This window comes from Panthera onca, chromosome B4 (assembly GCF_046562875.1).
Source record: "Panthera onca isolate mPanOnc1 chromosome B4, mPanOnc1 haplotype 2, whole genome shotgun sequence".
NCBI classification, from domain to species: domain Eukaryota; kingdom Metazoa; phylum Chordata; class Mammalia; order Carnivora; family Felidae; genus Panthera; species Panthera onca.
Window position 1 is genome coordinate 133,973,466 of NC_138345.1, and position 21,051 is coordinate 133,994,516.

The following is a 21,051-nucleotide window of genomic DNA, read 5'->3' on the forward strand; positions in this document are numbered from 1 at the left end:
GGCTGGACCTGTTTTCTGTGCTGATGTCAGCACCTTAATGTCTTAACACATGCACGGCTTATTCCCCAATTAGACTGTGGGGGGCAGGTCGAGACAGCTGGGAGCACGCCCCGAATCTCCCTCCCAGGGGGCGAGAGGCAACAGGCACCCCCTGCAGGGGAGGCCGCTCCGGGACCTCAGCCTGGGACACTGAGAGCACAACACAAGCTCCCCTTGCTGCTCTGATGGGTGCACGGAAGCAGGTCCAAATCCCACATTAGTCCCACCCTAGCAACGCCATCTGGGGGCTTGACCCAAGTCCAGTTAACTGGAAGACTGGGAAGAGCATCACCCCCCATTTCAGCACGAGTGGGAGAACGAGGGTGTGCATTTAACACACCTTCAAAAAGAAGATGTCCCCAGTCGCTGTACGTCCTGTGTCCCAACCCTTTTCTTCTTTTGTTCAGAATGTGAATGGAGGTAGGGAGGATGGGAATTGGTCTTTCTGGTATCTGGGCCTAAAGGAGCCAGAACGACGGAAAAGAGAACAAGGCCGGGCTCCCCCAGTACAGGTTCTGGGAAGAGAAGACACGCCTTTCTGTGCTGACCAGCCCAACTGGTTGGGAGGACAGGGGGGGCCCTGTCCAGGAAGAGGGTGAGCTGTGCCCAGGCCCAAGCAGTTTCTCTTCCTGGGTTCCCTCCCCCACGTGCACACACTGGGCCTCACGTGGCTCTGCCAGCTGTTCTGAGGGCACAGCGAGTCTGGGATGCCCAAGCCCTGCACTCTGCAGAGCCAGCAGGTCGAGCATGTATGCGACACTGCCTCTGTGTTGCCAAGACAACACCAAGAACCGGGGAACGGTTGCTTGGCAACCCCGCCCTCCAGGCCTCCACCTCCTCTCCCCACTGGCCACAGGCAGCTGCCTTTGAGGCCTTTCTCCTCTGAAGAGAAAAACAACAACCCAGCCATCCCAGATGGTGGCCAAGGGCACATATTTCCAATGGATGCAAACGCAGCAGGAGACCAGGCAGGGAGGGAAGAAGGGTGAGGGACAACAGGCACATGCGGGAGGGCCCGCCACACCCACCTTGCCACCTCCGATGCCCATGCCACAGTTGTTGAGTTTGAGCTCGTGAAGGGTGAAGCAGGCGGAACTCTTGAGCAGGGCCTCGAAGCCTCGAACGCCGTCAGGCCCAAACGCGTTGTCGCTCAGGTCCAGCTCAACCAGCTGCGCCCCGGCTGTGATGAGTCCCTCCCCTAGTGAGGTCTGGGCACAGAAAGGGCTCATCTCAGAATCACAGACACCCACCAGATGTTGCTTCTGTGCCAGGACCCCTGCCCTCAGGGGGCACCCAGGCAGAGACACAGACCGTTTCAGTACAGAGCTGTCCCTATTTTATATCCAGGACTGGAAACCCTGAAGAGGGCTCCCAATTCAGGTGGGGCGTGGGGCGTGGGGCTTGGTATACATGGGGGTGGTCAAGGAAGGCTTCCTATAGAAGGTGGCATATGAGCTCAGGCTGGATGAGAATCAGTTAACCACAGATGAGGCGATTCCAGCCAACAGTAAAAACACGAACATAAGCAAACAAAAGAACATAAACAAAGACACAGGCGTGAAGCAGCCTACTGTGTGTCTAGGACTCCAGAAGAGGTTGAGGCTGGAAGGAAAGAGAGGAGTCAAATCAGGCAAGCGGCCCGAACATTAGGCCAAGGACTGTGACCCTATAAGCCCGAGAGCAAAGGGCTTTGAGGTGGGTGAGGGACAGAGAGGACACATCCTCCAAGTCTGAGGAGGGCACACTGATGTGTAGAGGGACACCGGATATGCCGACTGCCCGCCCAGGAGCATGAGGCAGTGATCCAGGCAGCAGAGGAGGAAGCTGGCTGGCCAGCGTGGTGGGAGATGGGAGACGTGAGCCCCAGGTCAGTCACAGGCCTCACAGAGGGAGGAAGACCTGCAGAAGCTGGGCGTTCAGAGGATGTGCAGGAGGGAGGCAGGCACCGCTGAGGCCTCCGGGGTTTCTGGCGGGCACCGGGCAGATGGGTGCCTGTCTCCGAGCCACAGCCCAGGACCGACGTGGCATGGAGACACCGAGCTCTCCTGGGAACCTCCTGGGCTGGGGATACCTACAGTTCCCCAGGAGATGGGTGAGGAGGAGGCTCTACCAGAAACTGGGGGCAGAAACAGGCGGGGCACTCATCATGCACACGGTTCCCAGTGGAGGGCAGGGGGTAGCAAGAGACACCGTCCCTGCCCAGGCCACGGACAGGATAGCTGAGGCAGTTTCCACTGTCTTCCCCACCACTGACTCAGCAACAGAGGGCCATTCTCTGGCTGCCCCAACCTTGGGAGAAGGCCACGCCCCTGCCATCTGGCCCCGAGGACCTCCAGCCCTCCAGCAGTCAGAGTTGCTGAACCCTCTGTGTCTGCTCCACCATCCCTGCATCTCACGCCTTTCCCTGACCCCAAATTCTCTTACCTGCCTTTCTAAGATTCACTCTTGTTGCTGGTAATACGGAGATAAGAATATCTCCTTTAAAGATGGAGAAACTTGGGATGCCTGAGTAACTCAGCTGGTTAAGCGTCTGACTCTTGGTTTCAGCTCAGGTCATGATCATGAACCTCAGGTCAGGTTCATAAGTTTGAGCCCGCATCCGGCTCTGGTCTAACGTGCGATTCTCTCTCTCCCTCTTGCTCTCTGCCCACCCATGTGTCTGTACACACACACACACACACACACACACACACACACACACAGTCTCTCAAAATAAACTTTAAAAAAAATTGAGAAACTTAAATGCCAAAATTCAGGTAAAATAATGCACACAGGGGCCCATAGTTCGTATCCAACAAGTATGTTTTCTTCCCTCCCTCTTCTAACTTTTTTTAACTTTTCTTTTTAATGTTTATTTATTTTTGGGAGAGAGAGAACGCGAGCAAGTGCATAAGGGAGGAGCAGAGAGAGAGGGAGACACACAATCCAAAGCAGGCTCTAGGCTCTGAGCTGTCAGCACAGAGCCTGATGCAGGGCTCAAACTCACAAACCATGAGACCATGACCTGAGCCGAAGTCAGGTCGGACGCTCAACTGACTGAGCCACCCAGGCATCCCAACCTCTTCTAACTTTCAATCCTTTTACATACAAACCTCCAAATGAATTCACGTAATTTATACTCTAAATTCTACCTTCACCTGGTTCTTGTTCACCCTTTGAGACTGGTAACTTAACCAGCTCCCCAAGGGCTTCCTCAATCCCCCAACAGAGGAGCCCTCCCTCTGGAGTCCCCATTAGGGCACCTGTCACTTCCTGAATCACCTTTAGTTGTTTACCAAACCAAGGTGCTTTATTATTTTTTAAATGTTGACTTATTTCAAGAGAGAAAGAGAGAGAGAGAGCACACTGTGCACATGAGATCAGGGGAGGGGCAGAGAGAGGATCCCAAGTTGACAGCACAGAGCCCAACTCAGGGCTTGATCTCGCCAACCAGGAGATAATGACCTGAGCTAAAATCAAGAGTTGGACACTTAATCGACTGAGCCACCCAGGTGTCCCATTATTATTACGTACATTTATTTATTAATATATTTGTTTATAGATCTATGCATTCATTTAAATGTAAGCTCTACACCCAACATGGGGCTTGAACTCACGATCCTGAGATCAAGAGTCACACACTCCACTGAGCCAGGTTCCCCCAGAGTGAGGTGCTTTAGAAATGAGGTTGGTACATGGGCACCTCAGGAACCCCCGCATTGACTAGAGGCACGGAGGACTGAGAAGGCAGCCTGCACAATCAGGGTGAGAGACCCCATAACACAGATGGTCACAACAAATAACTGACCAAGAACCTCACCGTGAAGGCATCTCATGTACTAGGCCCCATGTTACTGAAAGGCTGCCTATTACCAGCCCTGCCTCTTTCCCTTGAGCCCCAGGCAAGCCACGTTCTGCTCAGTGATGCCCCCTCTCACCCCACCCACCGAACCCCAGGCTGGGAACCTGACCCGAGCCAAGCTGAGCCCCAGGAACGGGGAAATGGAAAACAGTGTGGATGGAAGCCACCCATGATGAGAAGCAAAGCAAAAACAGTGGTATGGAGAAAGGGAGGGCCCAGGGGGAGATGGGGGGGCCACAGAAGGGCATGATGGGGAGCACAGGGAAGTGCAAAGCTAAGAGAGGAGTAAGAGCGGAGGGAGTGAGATCTGCGGTGAGGGTGAAACCACGAAGCTCAGGAATGAACCCTGGAATCCCTGGGCGCTGCTGTACCTCCTATCACTAGGCCTCAAGTCTCCATTCTCACCTGTACCCCCACCTGCCCATCAGGACACAAGACAGATGTTGTGCTCCCCTGGCTTCTATTCCAGCATCTTCATCACAGGGTGAAGAAAGTGTGGACAAAAGTGTGAAAAAAAGCCCTGGGAACTGCTAAAGGGGCTCCTGTGCCCGGGGGAGGGGAGCAGCGGACTGTGCACTTACCAGGGCTGGTGGGATCTCAGACCGCAATCTCCCTGTGAACATGTCACTCCAGTGGCATCGCTTTGGAAGGAGGAGGAAGAGAAGCATTAGGGGTGCCCCTCAGAGGTGGCCTGCAGGCAGCACCTAACCCTTGTGGACCACTGACAGTTACAATGCTTCTTAATTTTTAATTTGAGTTTCCTCAGCAAAAAGCTGGCCCAGCTCTGGTGGAAGTTGGGGGAACCTGGTGGCCTCCAAAGGCCATACAGGGCTCAGCAGAACTGTCAGGAAAACCTGATTGGCCCAATCCTCTCGTTTTCCAGGAGAGAAACCAGGCTGAGAAGGAAAAGACCGGCCCCAGGCCCAGGGCAGTGGCAGGACCAGGGCCAATATGCCAGACTCCTGGCCCAGCGCTCGTTTCCAACATCAGTTTCCCCGTACACTGTGGGTGAAGGAACACATGTCAGGATTTGGGTGGCAGGGGCAGAAAATAACCAAATAGGATCCAGCAGCCAGGAAGTTACTAATTTTTCAAGGCTTTTTTTTTTTTTTTTAAGTAATCTCTATGCCCAATGGGGGGCTCAAACTCATGACTCCGAGACCAAGAGTCTCATGCTCTACTGACTGGGAGAGCACCAGCCACGCACCCTTCAAGGCTCTTTTCAACCCTCTGATCACCTCCAGAAGGTAGCCTTGCTTTGGGGCTGGTGGATCTTGCCCACCTCTCCGCTCCTTGCTCATCAGCCTTTGAAAAAAGGATGAGCAGGACTCACGCTCAAGAGGGGACGATGCGTCAAACCAGAATTTAATAACGCTATTTTGTTTCCTTTATGGTAAGGAAAACCACTTTACATTTACAGAAGGGATGTTTGCTTTTACATGACATTAAAGTGAGCTGATTTAAACAAAATATCAGGTAATGGCACCAAGGCGGCGGCTCTATGATAGGCCAGCAGAGTTTAAAAGCTCCAAGCACACAGCCTTACCCTTCAACTCTGGTTGCTATGTCCATCCAAAATATCAACTCAGGCAGCTCCAGCCTTTCCTGGGCCAATCCTGGGAATGATGGAACCCAAAGCAACTTTCCCTTGAAAATCCAGTCCTTGAAGTGTCTGAACTAAATAAATCGAACCTTAAGTACTGGGCAAACTGGTATCCTTAGAATTCTCAAGGCCTCCAGTAAACAAATCAACACCTGCAGGGCCTGGGGGGCGGGGCTGGGGGGGGGGCAGTCTACATGGGTGGGCTCAGTGAGTCACATCTGAAGACCGGTGCTCAGGGTCAGGACAGGCAGCCACAGCCTGAGCGCCAGAACCCTAACAACTGGCACCTTACCCCGAAGCTTCCCAAACCCATGTCTGATGGGTCAAGGGTCAGCATGGGGATTTGGAGCACAAGGACTAGGTTCCAATTCCATCTTAGCTGACTCCAGGCCGGCCATTCATCCCGCCCAGTCTCTGACCCCTGGGATCCCCTCTTTGGAATGAAGCTTTTGGCCTTAACAATCTCTAAGTGAGCAGTAGTAACCGCAGAGCAGTTATGATGCTGGGCTGTTATCTGGACTCTGATCCCACTCCTGAGATGTCTGACCCTGGACCACACTTTTCTCATCTGTCAAGACCTAGCTTATGCCTGTGTTGCAAGAAGGGTGGTAACATCTTAACTCGCATCGGCACCCCTGCCCAGAACACCCCTGCCACCAGGACCCTGACCCAACCCTGGCTCCCTCCTGCACTCGCAGAGCTGAGATGCTGGGTGGAGCGACTCAAGGCGCTAGGTCTGCACAGGATGACAAGATGCGCAAGGCACTCCTGATGGCCAAGCTCTCTCATGACACAAGCCTGCACAAGCCTGGTCACCGAGGCCAACTCACAGGGAAGAAAACCCTTTTACAGAGGAGCCCAGACTCAGAGCAGAGTTTGGTGCAAGGCCACATAACGCAGATAAGGTGGTGGTACCAGGGCTTAAACCCAGATGCCAAAGCACAGCTCGTGTGGCCTCCGGGCCCAGGCCACAGCTACTCCATTCCTGCCCCTTCACTGGTCGCTGGGGTGGGTTGAGTTCTTTTGCAGGACAGCGTCCCAGCTTATGCTCAGGAAAACAACAGGCACCGGGCCAAAAAGAAGAAACAGCCAACGGCTTGGCTATTAACCTGACCGCCATTTTCCCGAGGAAACAACAGCAAGGCCACCTCACGGACTAGCTCTAGGTCCTCACTGGGCAAACCCGCTCTGCCGGCTCTGGCCCTGCATTCCTTCCCTTCGGAAAGCACAGTGGGGCTGGGAAAGAGCACTGGACTTGAGACTGTGCCATGTGGCTGGGCTACTTGTCAGCATTAGGATCCTGGGCTGTTTACTCAGCTCCTCTGAGCCTCGGTTCCCTTGACTTACAAAAGGGACCCAGTCTTTATTCCCCAGGGTGCAGTGAGGATTAAATGACATGTGCAGAAGAGCCCAGCACAAGACTGGTCCCACAGGCACTGAGCACCATTTGCAGTTGGGAAAGTAGGGTTCTCCCTCGTGGCTCTGCAGAGGCTTTAATGTGCTAATAAACAGTAGGATTCCTGGGAATGGAGAGCGTGCAGGGACACCTTCCTGACGTTTTAAACACATGATACCCCAACTCTTCTCACAGAGCATTTTGAAGGACTGGAATTTCATGGGAGTCCCCTAAAGTGGGGTTAGCTGAAGGCTCTCTCTGTCCAGTTCCGCTTCTTTCTCCTTTATCTTTCATGGATGTTACTGGATAAACCTGACATTCTTATCTGTTACTGGGGGACCCAAGTGGACATATCATGCAGGGAGAGGGGTTCTGGCCAGCACCGGGAGGCCAGAGCAACAAGAGGAGCTGTTCATGGTGACCGCCAGCAAGGCAGGACCCTAGAAGGGTCTAGACATAGGCAGGGGTTGTGGTGGCCTGAGTGGAAGCTTAGCCCCAACCAGTCTGGGCCTGCTCGCCCTGCAAATCTTACCTTCAACTCTGATTTCTTCTCCAAGGCCTTGGCGATGACCCTGGCTGCCTCCACGCCCACCGTATTGCCCTCCAGGCGCAGAGCCTCTAAGCCATCGAAGTCTTCGATCTCTTTAATCACATCTTTGGCTGGAAGGACCAAAGAACAGAACCTTAGATTCTGGAATCACCAACAACTGAGGCAGAAGAGAGCCCGGCCACTACCTCGTCACTCACAATTCCAACAGCCATAGTATGCCTGCTGTGTGCTGGGCCCTGGCTTGCAAAGGAGACTGGACAGGCTCACATTCTACCGGGGAACACGGCTACAAAAACAATTCCTCTGCAGTGAGTGTTAGAGGTGGCAGGTATATGGAAGGCTTGGGACACAAAGGAGGAAAGAAACAGGCGGCATAGGGCAAAGGGGCTTGAAGCACTTTATAGGTGGTGTGTGAGGAGGCTCTCTGCATGGGGGGTGTTTTCCAAGCAGGAAAACAGCATCCAAGTCAGAGGACCGGGGGTACAACCACATGAAGGCTGTCAGTGTCACAGGATTCATGCGTGGGGTGCTCATTACTGTATTGTTTTTGTTATGACGAAAAATCCCAAACAAGCTAAACGCCCATCAGCAGAGAACAGGTTAATTCACTGGGATACATTACAAGGTTACGCTGCCGTCATCATGAATGGCGACACAGGTGTTTACCTGACTTGGAAAATACTCATGTCATAGTGATAAGTGAATAATGAGGTTTTCCACTGGTGTTTGGTCTGACCACACATGTAAAATATTATACCTATTAAAAAATACATACGGGGCTTGCAAAGGAGACTGGACAGGCTCACATTCTACCAGGGAACACGGCTCAGTCGGTTAAGCGTCTGACTCTTGATTTCAGCTCAGGTCATGGTCTCACAGTTTGTGAGTTCAAGCTCCGCATGGGGCTCTGTGCTGACAGCAAGGAGCCTGCTTGGGATTCTCTCCCCGCCCCCTCGCCCCCCACCTCCAACTTGCACGTGTGTACACAATCTCTCTCAAACTTTTTTTTTTTTTTTTAATGTTTATTTATTTTTGAGACAGAGAGAGACAGGATGAATGGGGGAGGGTCAGAGAGAGGGAGACACAGAATCTGAAACAGGCTCCAGGCTCTGAGCTGTCAGCACAGAGCCTGAGGCGGGGCTTGAACTCACGGACCGCGAGATCATGACCTGAGCCAAAATCGGCCACTTAACAGACTGAGCCACCCAGGCGCCCCAAAATAAACTTTTAAAAAATAAATAAAAACAAAAAGATAAAATGTATTCTATCTCTCTCTCTTTCTCTCCCTCCCTCCCCGCCCCCCCCCCCCCACACCCTCTTCTCAAGGTCTAAAAGGATAGAAACCCAATGTTCAAACAGTTTTCTCTACGTGCTGGGATTATGGCTGATTCTGTGCTTTTTCCATCATGTGCTTGATAAATTCTTTTTTTTTTTTAATCTGCTCAATATATTCTTGATATACCAGGTTATAAAGCAACTTTTAAAGTACCTGTCATTATGATCCCAATTAGTAAACAAGAAAGAAAGAATGAAGGAAGGAACTCACCTATGTTTAGAAAAAACACTGGAAAGAAAATGCACCAAAATTAACAGTAGTTGTATCCTGGGCTGTGAGACAATGAAAGGTATGGTTTTTTGCCTTATTTCCATATTTCTGTGTTCTATAACAAGCATGTATTAAAATTTTACAATCTGAACAAAAACATACTAGATGCACGAGACAAAGCCCATCTAGTCCGGCTGGCACGAGATGCAAAGGGGATGAGGTGGTGGGGTGGAGGTGTGTGTGGGAGAGAAAAGCTGGACCTGACCTCTTAGGTGACAAAGACCACAGACGGGGCTTCAGGAAGGTGGGAAGGAGCTCCCTGAGAAGCTGTCCCAGTGGGGCCTTTGTACCTGCCTCCCTCCCTCGGCCTCCACCCCAGCAGCCGAACTCCCAACCTGCCTGGCAGGTTTCACAGCCCTGGTCTCCTTGCAAATGCCGCCTGCTACAATTTGACACTCTTCTACACGATTACTTGATTGTTATGTGGAGACTTTACCCCCTTCCTCACTGGGTCCTGCTCCCATGGACTCTGCCCCCCAGAGACCAGTGCTTAGCATTCTCTCCCACACCTACTCAAGTAATTACTGTTACATCTACTTCACAGTTGAATAAGTGGAGACACGGAGAAGGTACTAACTGCCTACTAAGGTCACTCGGCCAGACAGTGGTGGCCGGCATTCATTTTCCTTTTCTCATGTCACGACCAGGAGGGCAGGCCAGGGAAGAGCCTCCCACATTATCTAGAAGGGGACACTGAGGTTTCAAGGAATGAAGCAACTCGGCCCAGTTCAGGAAAACAGCAGAGTTAAAGCTTCAGACTGGTCCTCCAAACTTCTAACCATGTGCTCCTGCCCCATATCCTTGCTTCCTATACAACCAGGGACTTTATGCAGCCCCCCGGCAGGAAGCCCCTAAGACACCCCCCGCCCCTGGGGGGCCACTGTGGAGCTGCAACTCCGGGTCCCAGCTGCCCAGGCCTCTTCTGCAGCTGGCTCACAGCGCCAGGGCTGAAATAACCTCTCAGCCCCTTGAAAGACCTGCTCAAAATATGGAGCCCCTCTAACACCCAGGTTAACGAGGAGAATGGAGCGCCGCTCAAGGGAATGTTTATGCAGCCCTTAAGAGTAAGGTGACAGAGCTGTCAGGGCCCCAAGGGAAGACAGACGCCCTATAAGGGACGGAAGTACAGAGATTCACGGGCAGCGTGCAGAAGTTCAGCCCTGGGGAGAGTCACAAGCGCAAAGTGAGCCTGGAAGGAAAAGCACCAACACGGGAAAGGCTGGGACAGGAGAGGGTGATCACCGCTGGGCTGCCTCTCTCGCTTGGTTTTCAGTCCAAACGGAGTTATACGTAACTTAGCAACGGGTTAGGGATGGGTCCCAACCACCCCTGAAAAACCACCTGTCACCAGGCTGCGCCGCAGGGACCGCCTTTCAGCCTCCACCACTTCACAAAGTACCAAGTTCCGTGTGTGTACGACTCGGCCATGTGAAGCAGAAAGTCCTTTCTTTGGTCCTTAAATGACCTACTGGGGAGTGTGAAGAACCTTGTTCCAGTCATCAGTTTCGTGGCTTCCTCACACAGGCCTTTGCCCTCTCTGGACTGTGCCAGCTCACTCCCGGCCAACCTGGAGTGCCTGTCTGGGCCCAGGATTAGGCTGCCAGGCTCCTCTGCACAGCATTCAAGAGCCTCTGCCCTGGCCGCCCTATGGCATCCTGATTTCCTTTCTCCTAAGCCCACCCTGTGTGTCTCAGCTCCTGTGCCCACCTCATGTGGCTCCTCCTGCCTAGAGTGCCCTTTCTCCTTCAAGGACAGTTCAACAAACACTACCTCATCCATGGAGACTTCCTGGGCCCTCCTCAACTAGAAGTGACTCCTGTGCCTTGCCTTTCTTTCTAGAACTTGCTGTTCACGTTTCTCAGAGCATGTCTCGCCTTCTGTCCCCTGGCAGTTATTTGAGTACCTCCTTCCCACTCCAGCTTAGGAGCTCCTCAGAAGCTGGGGCTGTAAGCAGGGCCTCCCTGGTGACCTACAAAATGGAAGCAGCATGTCCAGCCTGCACTCACGAAGTGGTTATCTGCACAGATTTCTTTTTTTTTTTTAAGTAGGCTTCACGCCCAGCGCCAAGACCAATGGGGGGCTTGAACTCAAGACCCTGAGATCAAGATCTGAGCTGAGATCAAGAGGTGGCCACTTAACTGACTGAGCCACCCAAGTGCCCCATCTACATGGATTTTAAGGCTGGACAAACTTGAGTTCTAATCCCGGCTCCATTGCTTATAGCTGCGTCCTTAGGCAAGTCATATCACCTCCTTGGGCTTCAATTTTCCATCTCCAAAATGCGGATGTAAAGCTACCTCAAAGACTTCTGTGAGGATAAACTGAGATATTGCTTGCATGGCACTTAAGACTGCCTGACTAGGCATTCGGTGAATGGCATTTACTTTACAGCGAGAGAGTGTGTGCATGAGCGAGCAGGAGAGAGTAGCAGAGGGGGAGGGATGGGGAGGGATGGAGAGGGAGAGAGAGGGGCATGGGGAAAATCCTAAGCAGGCTCCACACACAGCCCAGAGCCCAACACAGGGACTGATCCCACAACCCTGGGATCATGACCTGAGCTGAAATCAAGAGTCGGATGCTCAACTGACTGAGCCACCCAGGCACCCCAGTGAATGGCATTTAATAGCAAATTCATGTTTCCTGAACTGAGCTGAATGTCTACTGAGAAACACAGGCACAGGGATTCAGCTGGGTATCAGTTAAAATCCTGGCTCTGGTATTTACCAGCTGTGTGATCTTGGGCAAGTTAGTTCTTCCAAATCTTTTTTCCTTATTTATAAAATGGTAACATTTCTACCTCCCTCCCTCAGGCATGATGCATGACTGAAAGTGATAACAGCACAGGCAGAAACTCTCAATCTTAGGGTCTTTCAGAGATATTCGGAAGATGTGCTACCACGTTCCCAGCCACCCAAGGACTCAAGTCGTTTCTAAGCCAGCGCAGAGGAGCAAGCCTGCCTGCACCCCGGGACAACCAGGCAAGTCCAGACCAGCTTCCCTGGTCGGGCCGGAACTTCAAGAGGCCTTACAAGTACTGATGTAGGTGCCTTCACTTCCAGACACCAGGGGATGCAGGGCTGACCGGTGTTAGTCATGATTTGGCCAGGGATGAAAAGACAGGGCCTGAATTCTGATGCCTAGTTCCCTCCAGCCCTGGTTCCTGTACACAGACAAGAACATCCATCCATCCCTCTCCCAAGGGCATTCGGCTACATGGACAGACCTTCCCAAAGGGCCTGGATTATTGTTTTAATGCAGCTCCACAAGGGTCTTAGCTCTGGGGAAGGCACCCAGGATTCTCAGACCGGGCTGGGTCCGTGGTGGTAAAGGTCTGAAGTAAGAAGTCACGGGCTATATCCTGGGACTACTGTCGTGATCCCTCATTGCTTACTATCCCCTCTAAGATACAGCCCACCTGCCAACCTAAAGCCATCACCAGCAAGGACACCTTCCAAAAATGTGACAACAGGCAGGGAAGTCTGCATGCACTTGTAGGCACATCATCTTTGAGCCTTACTCTGAAATGGGCCCAGTGATATCTCACAGAGCTACTAGGAAAACAACATGATAATGGAGCTCAACAAGCCCAAGCATGAGTAAGAGTAAGCGGTCATTCGCACACTCTCTCTCTTCCCCTGGGCCAGCCCAAGCAGAAACTCACCATCTTCCGCAGTGTTGAGTTTGAGGCTCTTGCCCTTGAAACTCAGCTGTCCCCCGGCCACCTGGGTTTTGGCAAGCGTCTCTGCCAGCTTGGCAATGTCTTCAGAGGCCATGTTGGCTACGTTGCCGGGCTCCCCTGGAAATCTGCAAACTGAGCAGGCCGAAGTTACATTAAAAGAGAGTGGTCTCCTAGGGCCCCTGGTTGGGGAGGGCCGGGTAAGAGACAACCCATTTCAGGGGCTTGACCCTACCTCCCCTTGTGCTCTCGGGACTCCAAAAGCTAAACTACTGGAAGAAATGGAAACGGCATTAGGGAAGGAACAATCCTAGGAAAGGTGGAGAAAGTGGCAAGAAAGTAGTAAAATCATGTTTTACCCTCTGAAGAGCTACCATTTCACTTTAGCTTCCCTCCCCAACTGCCCCAGCTGGGACATCAAACATAGCCGTGTGAGCTGCCCATTTCCTGGGTCCCAGTGAATGGCAATCGAGTCCCAGACCGACAGTGGCAAAGAGCCTGCCCCCAACACATACCTGCCTGATCATCTTGGTTGCTCTCTGTTTGAGGGTCCCATTTCTCAAACAGGACTAAGATGGCTAAGGGATCCAGTTCATCCATCCCAGGAAATGCCCCTCCACCCTGGCTGGCATGTCTCTGGGGCTGGGGAACAGGGGTCAGCCCACTGCACGTCTGATTTCAACCCTGGCCAGGAGACTGGGGAGCCCATGGTAGCCAGACCTCAGGTTCCTAGGAGACCAGAGGTCTCTACATCACAGCAGCCACCATCACAATAGACCAAAGGCAGAGGTGAAGAAAGGAGCTTCCGGCCTGGAGAACTCAGCAGACTGGCAGAAAGACCCACTCCATTTCCCTAAAGAGGAAATGGCATGCAATCAGGGGGAGACCAAGGAAAACTGATGTGGAGGATAGAACTAGGAGATGCCTACAGAGACTCCTCATCCAGAACATGTCCTTCCCCAATCTATTCATCCTCGAGATACAACTGTGATGGCTCCCATATCCTCTCTTTCCCCCAGGCTTTCTCTGGGCTCAAAAGGTCTGCTTCCCACTTCCTTCTCCTTACCTTAACCCTTATCACCCTGGTTTGCCTTTTTTATTATTTTAAAGTTCACTTATTTCGAGAAAGAGAGAGCATGAGAGCAAGAGCAGGGGAAGGGCAGAATGAGGGAGAGAGGGAGAGAGGGAGAGAAGGGGAGAGGGGGAGGGGGGGAGAGAGAGAATTCCAAGCAAGTTCCACACTCAGTGCAGAGCCCAACGTGGGGCTTAATCTCATCACCACAAGATCACGACCCAAGCCAATATCAAGAATTGGATCCTTGGAGCACCTGGGTGGCTCAGTCGGTTTAAGCATCCAACTTTGGCTCAGGTCATGATCTCATGGTTCCTGAGTTCAGGTCCTGAGTCTGGCTCTGTCTGCACTGTGGAGCCTGCTTGGGATTCTCATTCTGTCTCTCTCTCTCTCTCTCTGCCCCTCCCCAATGTGCACATAAGCACGCTGTCTCTGGCAAATAAATGAACTTAAAAAAAAAAAAAAAAAAAAAAAAAAAAAAATTGGATGCTTAACCTACTGAGCCACCCAGGCACACCCCCCCCCCCCCCCGGTTGTCTATCTTTATCAATAAGCATGAATTATTCTTCTGGGTAAGAAAGCATCTAATCACTCATTCAACAAACTTTTATTAGTACCACTGTGTTCTGGACGTTGCTCCAGATATCAGGAGCACAACAGTGAATGAAACAAAAACCCTGCCCTCTTAAAACATGTGTTCTAAACAAGATAGTATCTTAAGACAATGACAAGAACAAAAATAAACAGAGAAGGCGGTAAGGTATATTCTGGGGGTTGCAATTTAAAACAGGATGGTTAGAGAAGATATTATGAGTTAAGAAACAAAGACTTGAGGGGCGCCTGGGTGGCTCAGTCGGTTGAGCGTCCGGCTTCGGCTCAGGTCACGATCTCGCTGTCCGTGAGTTCGAGCCCCGCGTCGGGCTCTGTGCTGACTGCTCAGAGCCTGGAGCCTGTTTCACATGCTGTGTCTCCCTCTCTCTCTGACCCTCCCCCATTCATGCTCTGTCTCTCTCTGTATCAAAAATAAATAAATGGTAAAAAAAAAAAAAAAAAAAAAAAATTAAAAAAAAAAAAAGAAACAAAGACTTGAAAGACATTAAGGATTGGGCCAGGCAGATATCTGGGGGAAGAGCTTTCTTGCAAAGGGAGTAGCAAATGCAAAGGCTCTTGTTGGGGGTGGGAGTGGGGGGAGGGAGGGAAAGGAAGGGGAGGGAAGGGAAGGGAAAGGAAGGGGAGGGAAGGGGAGATCAGAGGAACTGTTGGAGTGCAGAGAGGGAAGGAAAAAAAATCAAGAAATAAGAAAAGAGAATTAACAACAGGCCCAAATCACAGAGCCCATTTAAAGAATGTAGCTTTTTTTTTTTTTTAAAGAAAACAAACATTTTTTTAATGTTTATTTATTTTTGAGAGACAGAGAAAGCGGGAGGGGCAGAGAAAGAGGGAGACACAGAATCCAAAGCAGGCTCCAAGCTCTGAGCTGTCAGCACAGAGCCTGACACGGGGCTCGAACTCGTGCTCCAACCTACCAACTGTGAGATCATGACCTGAGCTGAAGTCCGGCGCTTAACCAACTGAGCCACCCAGGCGCCCCAAGAAGGTGGCTTTTAACAGAGCCACTGATAGGTTTCTAGCAGAGAAGGGACAGGCTCTGACAGATGTTTTGATAGCATCACTTATGTGCAACCTAAGGCCTGGCATCTAGAAGGTGCTCCAAGAATGAAGACGTGAAACTGAATAAAAATTAACCTGAAACCTCACCACCTCTGGCAGTTGTGGGATGGGGCGATTTGAGGCAAGAAAAATGGTGGTGGGGCTCCCGCATAGGTTCCCATCGGAACACAGAACTTCTCAGCTAGAAAAAGGCTTACTCCTCAGTCCAGTCGGTGCACGTACACACCGTCCACTCGAAAGACTGCGAAAGCGAAGCACACAGGGGTGGCTTGATGTGTCCAAGGTCTGCGAAGGGTAGGCGACAGCGCAAAGACAAACAGTAGACACACAAACAGCCTCTCTCCCTTCTGGGCGCGAAAGTCTCAGATTTTCTCAGGTGCACATCTCTCGCTCTTGCGAAGCGTCAGCAGTGACTCATGTCGATGCCAGGGGCTGCGGCGCCCGTCCAGGCCCTCCGCGGGCGTGGGACTACCGGGAGGCGGCGGCGAGGGAGCGACGCGCGAGTGCGGGCCGCAAATGACAGGCGGGCGGCGCGGGAGCCCCATCCGGGATCCCTGGAGGACGCGCCCCCAGTTGTCACCGACGCCAACAGGAGACGCCGCTGCTGGCAGCTTCGCCAGACGCCCTCTCCAAGCCTCAGTTTCTCCACCTGGGAAAGGGGCCTGCGCCCCCGCAACACCGCCTCTCTCAGCCCCTCCGCCTTGGCCGTCGACGCGCAGGGGAGAAGGCCGAGAAGAGACCCAGAAGGCGCTCAGGGGCGCCACACCTTCCACGCCCGGCTGCAGGGCCGCGCCGCCCCCCGCCCCCATCCCAGGCAGGTGACGGGGAAAGGCGAGGGACCCCGACCCTTACCGCGAACAGGAGGCGCCGCCGCGTGGGGCGACCTGAGCGCGCGCGTCCGCCCCGCAGGGGCGGGGACTGACTTAGGGTCCGGGTCGGGTCAGGTCAGGTCGGGGTCGCCGCCCCCGAGCCCAGCGGTCCCGAGGCCCGGCCCGCTCTTTCGTCTGCTCTCCCGGCAGTTCTCGCCACTCCTGTCTCCGACACCACCTGCTCCCCGCACCACCGCGGATGATGGCGGAGGAGGAGGATTTTGAAAGCCGGCAGTTTCTTTCCTTCGATTTGATTTGTTCAAGGCCCAGGCCGGGTTCCCCTTCCCCCGCTCGAGTGGCCTGGCGGGTATGGTAGTCCAGTGCTTCTGCGCGGAGCGCGGCGACCGCCTCAGGAGGGCGCCCGCGAACTACGAGTCCCGTCATGCACCGCGTCCCAGCGCGCCTCCGCTCGGCTCCCTCTGCGCCCTCCCTTTTCGGCTTCTGGCTCTTTCTCCGGGAGGCCACAGGGCGGCGTGTAGCCTCGAGTGCCCAGGGAGACTACAATTCCCGTCGTGCCTTGCGGTCCAGCGGCCTCAGCCCTTCCGGAAAGGATCCTGTGCACGTAACTTTATTGACAAAGGCTGGAACTGCCGAAGGCAAGCTGGTAGATCTGTTCTGCAAGAAATAGGTATCCGTTTCCTCAGAGGAAAGCCTCGCCTTTTTTGTCCCATGAAATTGAGAAGTCATTCGAAACCTTTCACATGAATAACCGCAAATTGTTTGATAATTAAAAAGGGGAAATAATTACCCTATGGTAGAGAAGCTGCGACACCCATCTTAACCAAATGGTTCACGTTAACATCAGTAACTGGACAAACTGACATCCGTCGCACGCCTGCTGATGTGAATGCACCGAGAAGGACACGGCATCACCATCCAGTCATCAGTGCATAAAATTAATCTGATCATGAGAAAGCAGCAGACAAACCCAAACTGAGTTACAGTTTATTCTACAACAGAATAACTGGTCTTGTACTCTTGCAAAAATGTCTGTGTCACGAAAGACAGAAAAGCTGAGGAACTGTTGCAGATTAAAGGAGACTAAGAAACATGACAACAAAATGCAATCTATGGTCGTGGACTGGATCCCGGGCTGGGGAGGAAGTTACTGCTCAGGGCAGTATGGAGACAATTAGCAAGACTTGTAATAGTATTACAATAGATTGTAATAGTATACAATAGATGATAGTATTGTATCAGTGTTACATTTATTGATTCTTATTATTGTGCTGGGTTATGTAAGAGACTGCCCTTGTTCTTGGAAATACATGCTGAAATAATTAGGGGTGTGACATCAGCAACTGACTCGCCAGTGGTTCAAAAAAATGTGTATATGCATATAGAGAGTGCAAATGTGGCCAGACGTTCACAATATGCGAATCTGGCTGAGGGGTATACGGGGAGTTCTTTGAACACTTTTGCCACTTCTCTGTAGGTTTGAATTTTTTAGGTATCAGAACACAAATAGCTTTTTTATCTTTTCGCAAAGAACATTTTATCCATTATATAAATAACGTGTTTGCTATAAATACTTTAGCCAACATAGAATAGGATAAAGAGAAAAGTAAACATTACCCGAGAAACTCTAGCACCCAGAGATAATCACCATCAACATATGCAGCCTTCTGCAAAGTTACCTCTCACAACTTGGCCCACGCACATGCTTTTGCTTTACCTGCAATTGAAAGTTAAATATATTGTGTGCCAGATCCTTTCACACACAGTTCATTTACTCTTTACAACCACAAAGGAAGCGGGCATCATCGCCACCCCTTCCAGCACAGAGATGAGAAAGCGAGCTCCATACCCTGGTTCGGTTCGCACTGCTGCTGAGATGTGGGTCCTCTTTCCATCCTCCCTCTCCTCTGCATACAAGGCCCATATCAAAGGCCACCTCCTCTGGGAGGCTTGTCTACAGCACTCCGTCCAGAATGAGTCACCTTCCTCTGGGCCCCACAGCAAGCTGCAAGCCCCCACAGCAGTTGATCTGAAGCTCTAAGGGCTTTTCCCACACAGTTAATAGTATTATTGGCAGCTTCCTCAACCTGCAAGAGCCTTGGGGCGGGTACTCTACCCATCTTGACAGCATCTTTTCCGGGATTAGGCTATCACAGGTGCTTCATTTTCCTCATTTGAACTGGATTCCCATCAGAGTTCCTGGATATGTGCTTAAAATGAGTCATCATTTGAGAAGGCCGAGATGCTCCCAATTAGGCCTGGTGCTATTCCTGTGCTGATTACAACTAGGGCTGATCAAATCAGTCTGGATTTCCCTTGGGGTGATTTCCCAGCCTCTTTTTTTTCCAGTTTTACTTCCTGTGGCCTTCCTTGGCCTTCTGACAAAGACTTCCTAAAGGGAAGAGGAAGGTGGAGGTAGAACATCTTAGGTGATCTTTCCTGCCCTCGCCTAGCTGATGGATCATAGGATTTTCAGGACTGGAAGGGATTTTTTTTTCCCCCCTAAGGACTGGAAGGGAATTCTTAGCAGAAACAATAGCCTTCAGGGTGCCTGGCTGGCTCAGTTGGTAGAACATGTGACTGGATCCCAGGGTCGTGAGTTCAAGCCCCACATCGGGTATGGAGCCTCCCTAATGAAAGAAAGAAAGAAAGAAAGAAAGAAAGAGAGAAAGAAAGAAAAGAGAGGTATTAGAAGATAGTGGGGCCTAGTGGAGCTTGTGGAGAGCCAGAGAGTAGATGTTCTGCCGGAACATCTTCACATTAAAGCTAAAATCGCAAAACAATCCAGATTCTGTTTGCTACTCCTGAATCTAGATTCTATGTCAAACCACTTTAAAATGGGAAAACTGGGGGTGCCTGGGTGGCTCAGTGGGTTAAATGTCTGACTTCGTTTGGCTCAGGTCATGATCTCAGCTGTCATGAGTTCTAGCCCCGCATCTAGTTTCTCTGCTGTCAGTGCCTGTTTTGGATTCTCTGCCCTCCCATGCTCATGCTCTTGCTCTCTCTCTCTCTCTCTCAAAAATAAACATGTACACCTAAAAACGATAATAAAATAAAATGGGAATACGGGTTTAAAAAGGAGGAGGAGGTTACCTGACGGTTCACAGTGAGTCAGAGGAGTCCAGAGCCATCATTGTTTCCAAACAGCAAATTTCTCATCTCTCCTCTCTCTCCAACTCTCTCTTTCCCTTTCAAGTTATCACCTGAGAGCTAGTTTGTTTTCCAGGCTCAGCAAATGGCATCATAGCCTTTGGCAGATGGATAGAGCCATCTTAGGCCACCCCTTTCTTCTTTTCAGCAGACAAGAATTGAGAACCAGAGATGTTAAATAACCTGCTCTAATTACACAGTAATTTAGACAAGAGACAGTGGATTTTTTTTTTTTTTTTTTTTTTTTTAATAAACTGTGCCCAACATGGGGCTTGAACTCACGCCCCTGTGATCAAGAGTAGCATGCTCTTGGGCTCAGTCAGTTAAGTGTCTGACTTCAGCTCAGGTCATGATCTCGCTGCTCCGTGAGTTCCAGCCCCGCATCAGACTCTGTATTGACAGGTTCAGAGGCTGGAGCCTGCTTCAGATTCTGTCTCTGTCTCTTTGCCCCTCTCCTGCATGCTGTCTCTCTCTCTCTCTCTCCCTCCCTCCCTCTCAAATATAAAATAAAACATTAAAAAATTTAAAAAAAAAAAAGTAGCATGCTCTACCAATTGAGACAGCCAGGCACCCCAAGATAAGAGACTGCAGAAGCCAGATTGCTGGGGTCCATTTCAACACACATGCAAAACGAGTCATTTTGTGAGTATGAAGCGGGGATAAGGGGAAGGGGAATGTTTTCGATCTTTCTGTCTTTGTTGTGCAGCTCCCCCCCCCCCTTTTTTTTTTAAAGAATGTTTTGAAGAGAAAAGCAGGCTGCCTCTGATTAGTTTGGTTTACTTTAACTGAGTGTTTTAAATTCCACTGTGGAGCCTGAAAACAATCTTAATTGCCAATTGTAAATGGAATAAATAACAATATTTATACTGGTTTCCTGAAGAGCAAACCAAGGCTGCAGACTTGCCATTTAGTGAGATCAAAAACAAATGGCTGAATTATGCCAGACATGTGAGGAATGTGGAGAGACATTCCCAAGATCCAACTGGGTGCGGGTGCTCCCAAGGCCGCTAGAGAAAGATGGTCCCTCAAGGGTCACCTCCCCTGGTGGGAGGGCTTTGCTAGATCATCTGTTAAAGACCACTCAAACCACATTCTCCCCTGGGTTCAAGCCCAGGGCTCCCCATCAGAATACATGACCTTTTCAAACTTTGATGACTAACCATAATTAAAATAATTCATTCACCCCCACAAATCCTTATTAAGCATCTACTATGTACCAGGCACCATTCCAGCTCTGGGAATCCAATGGTGAATGAGATAGAAACGGATGGCATCTGTAGGGGAGCTGAAATTTGGGTCTAATGTTTACGGAGATTTTCCTGATACCAAATGCTTTCTGTGGATTATTTTCTCTTTTAAGAATTCTTTTGTTCCAAAATGAAAATAATGTTTTAAATGAATACTGACAGAAAATTTTAAAAATAGTATAAATGCAAGAGAGTCTTCAGAATAAAGTTAAGGGTGGGGGTGCCTAGGTGGCTCGGTGAAGCACGGGACTTTGACCCAAGTCATGATCTCATGGTTCATGAGTTTGAGCCCTGCGTGGCGTGATATCGAACCCTGCTTCAGGTGAGCCCCTCTTCTCTCTCTCCCTCTGTCTCCCTCTTTGCCCCTTGTGGG

General features: G+C 51.0%; 1 protein-coding gene across 3 annotated transcripts in view; it reads right to left on the reverse strand.

Annotated features, from left to right (window-relative positions):
• The window catches only part of RANGAP1 (Ran GTPase activating protein 1), a 32,764-nt gene extending 16,176 nt beyond the window's left edge, over positions 1–16,588 (reverse strand). Inside the window, exons 1-5 of one of the 3 annotated variants that reach the window (XM_060656256.3) lie at positions 16,307–16,588; positions 12,697–12,846; positions 7,412–7,539; positions 4,462–4,521; positions 1,068–1,247 (exon numbers count right to left, since the gene is read on the reverse strand). In XM_060656256.3, coding sequence (XP_060512239.1) covers positions 1,068–1,247; positions 4,462–4,521; positions 7,412–7,539; positions 12,697–12,808 — 480 coding nt within the window. In that variant the 5' untranslated portion in view covers positions 12,809–12,846; positions 16,307–16,588. Of the gene's footprint in view, positions 1–1,067; positions 1,248–4,461; positions 4,522–7,411; positions 7,540–12,696; positions 12,847–13,226; positions 13,413–16,306 lie in introns of those variants that run through there. The other 2 variants (XM_060656255.3, XM_060656254.3) reach the window with 2 other exon arrangements.
• Positions 16,589–21,051: the final 4,463 nt, after the last annotated feature.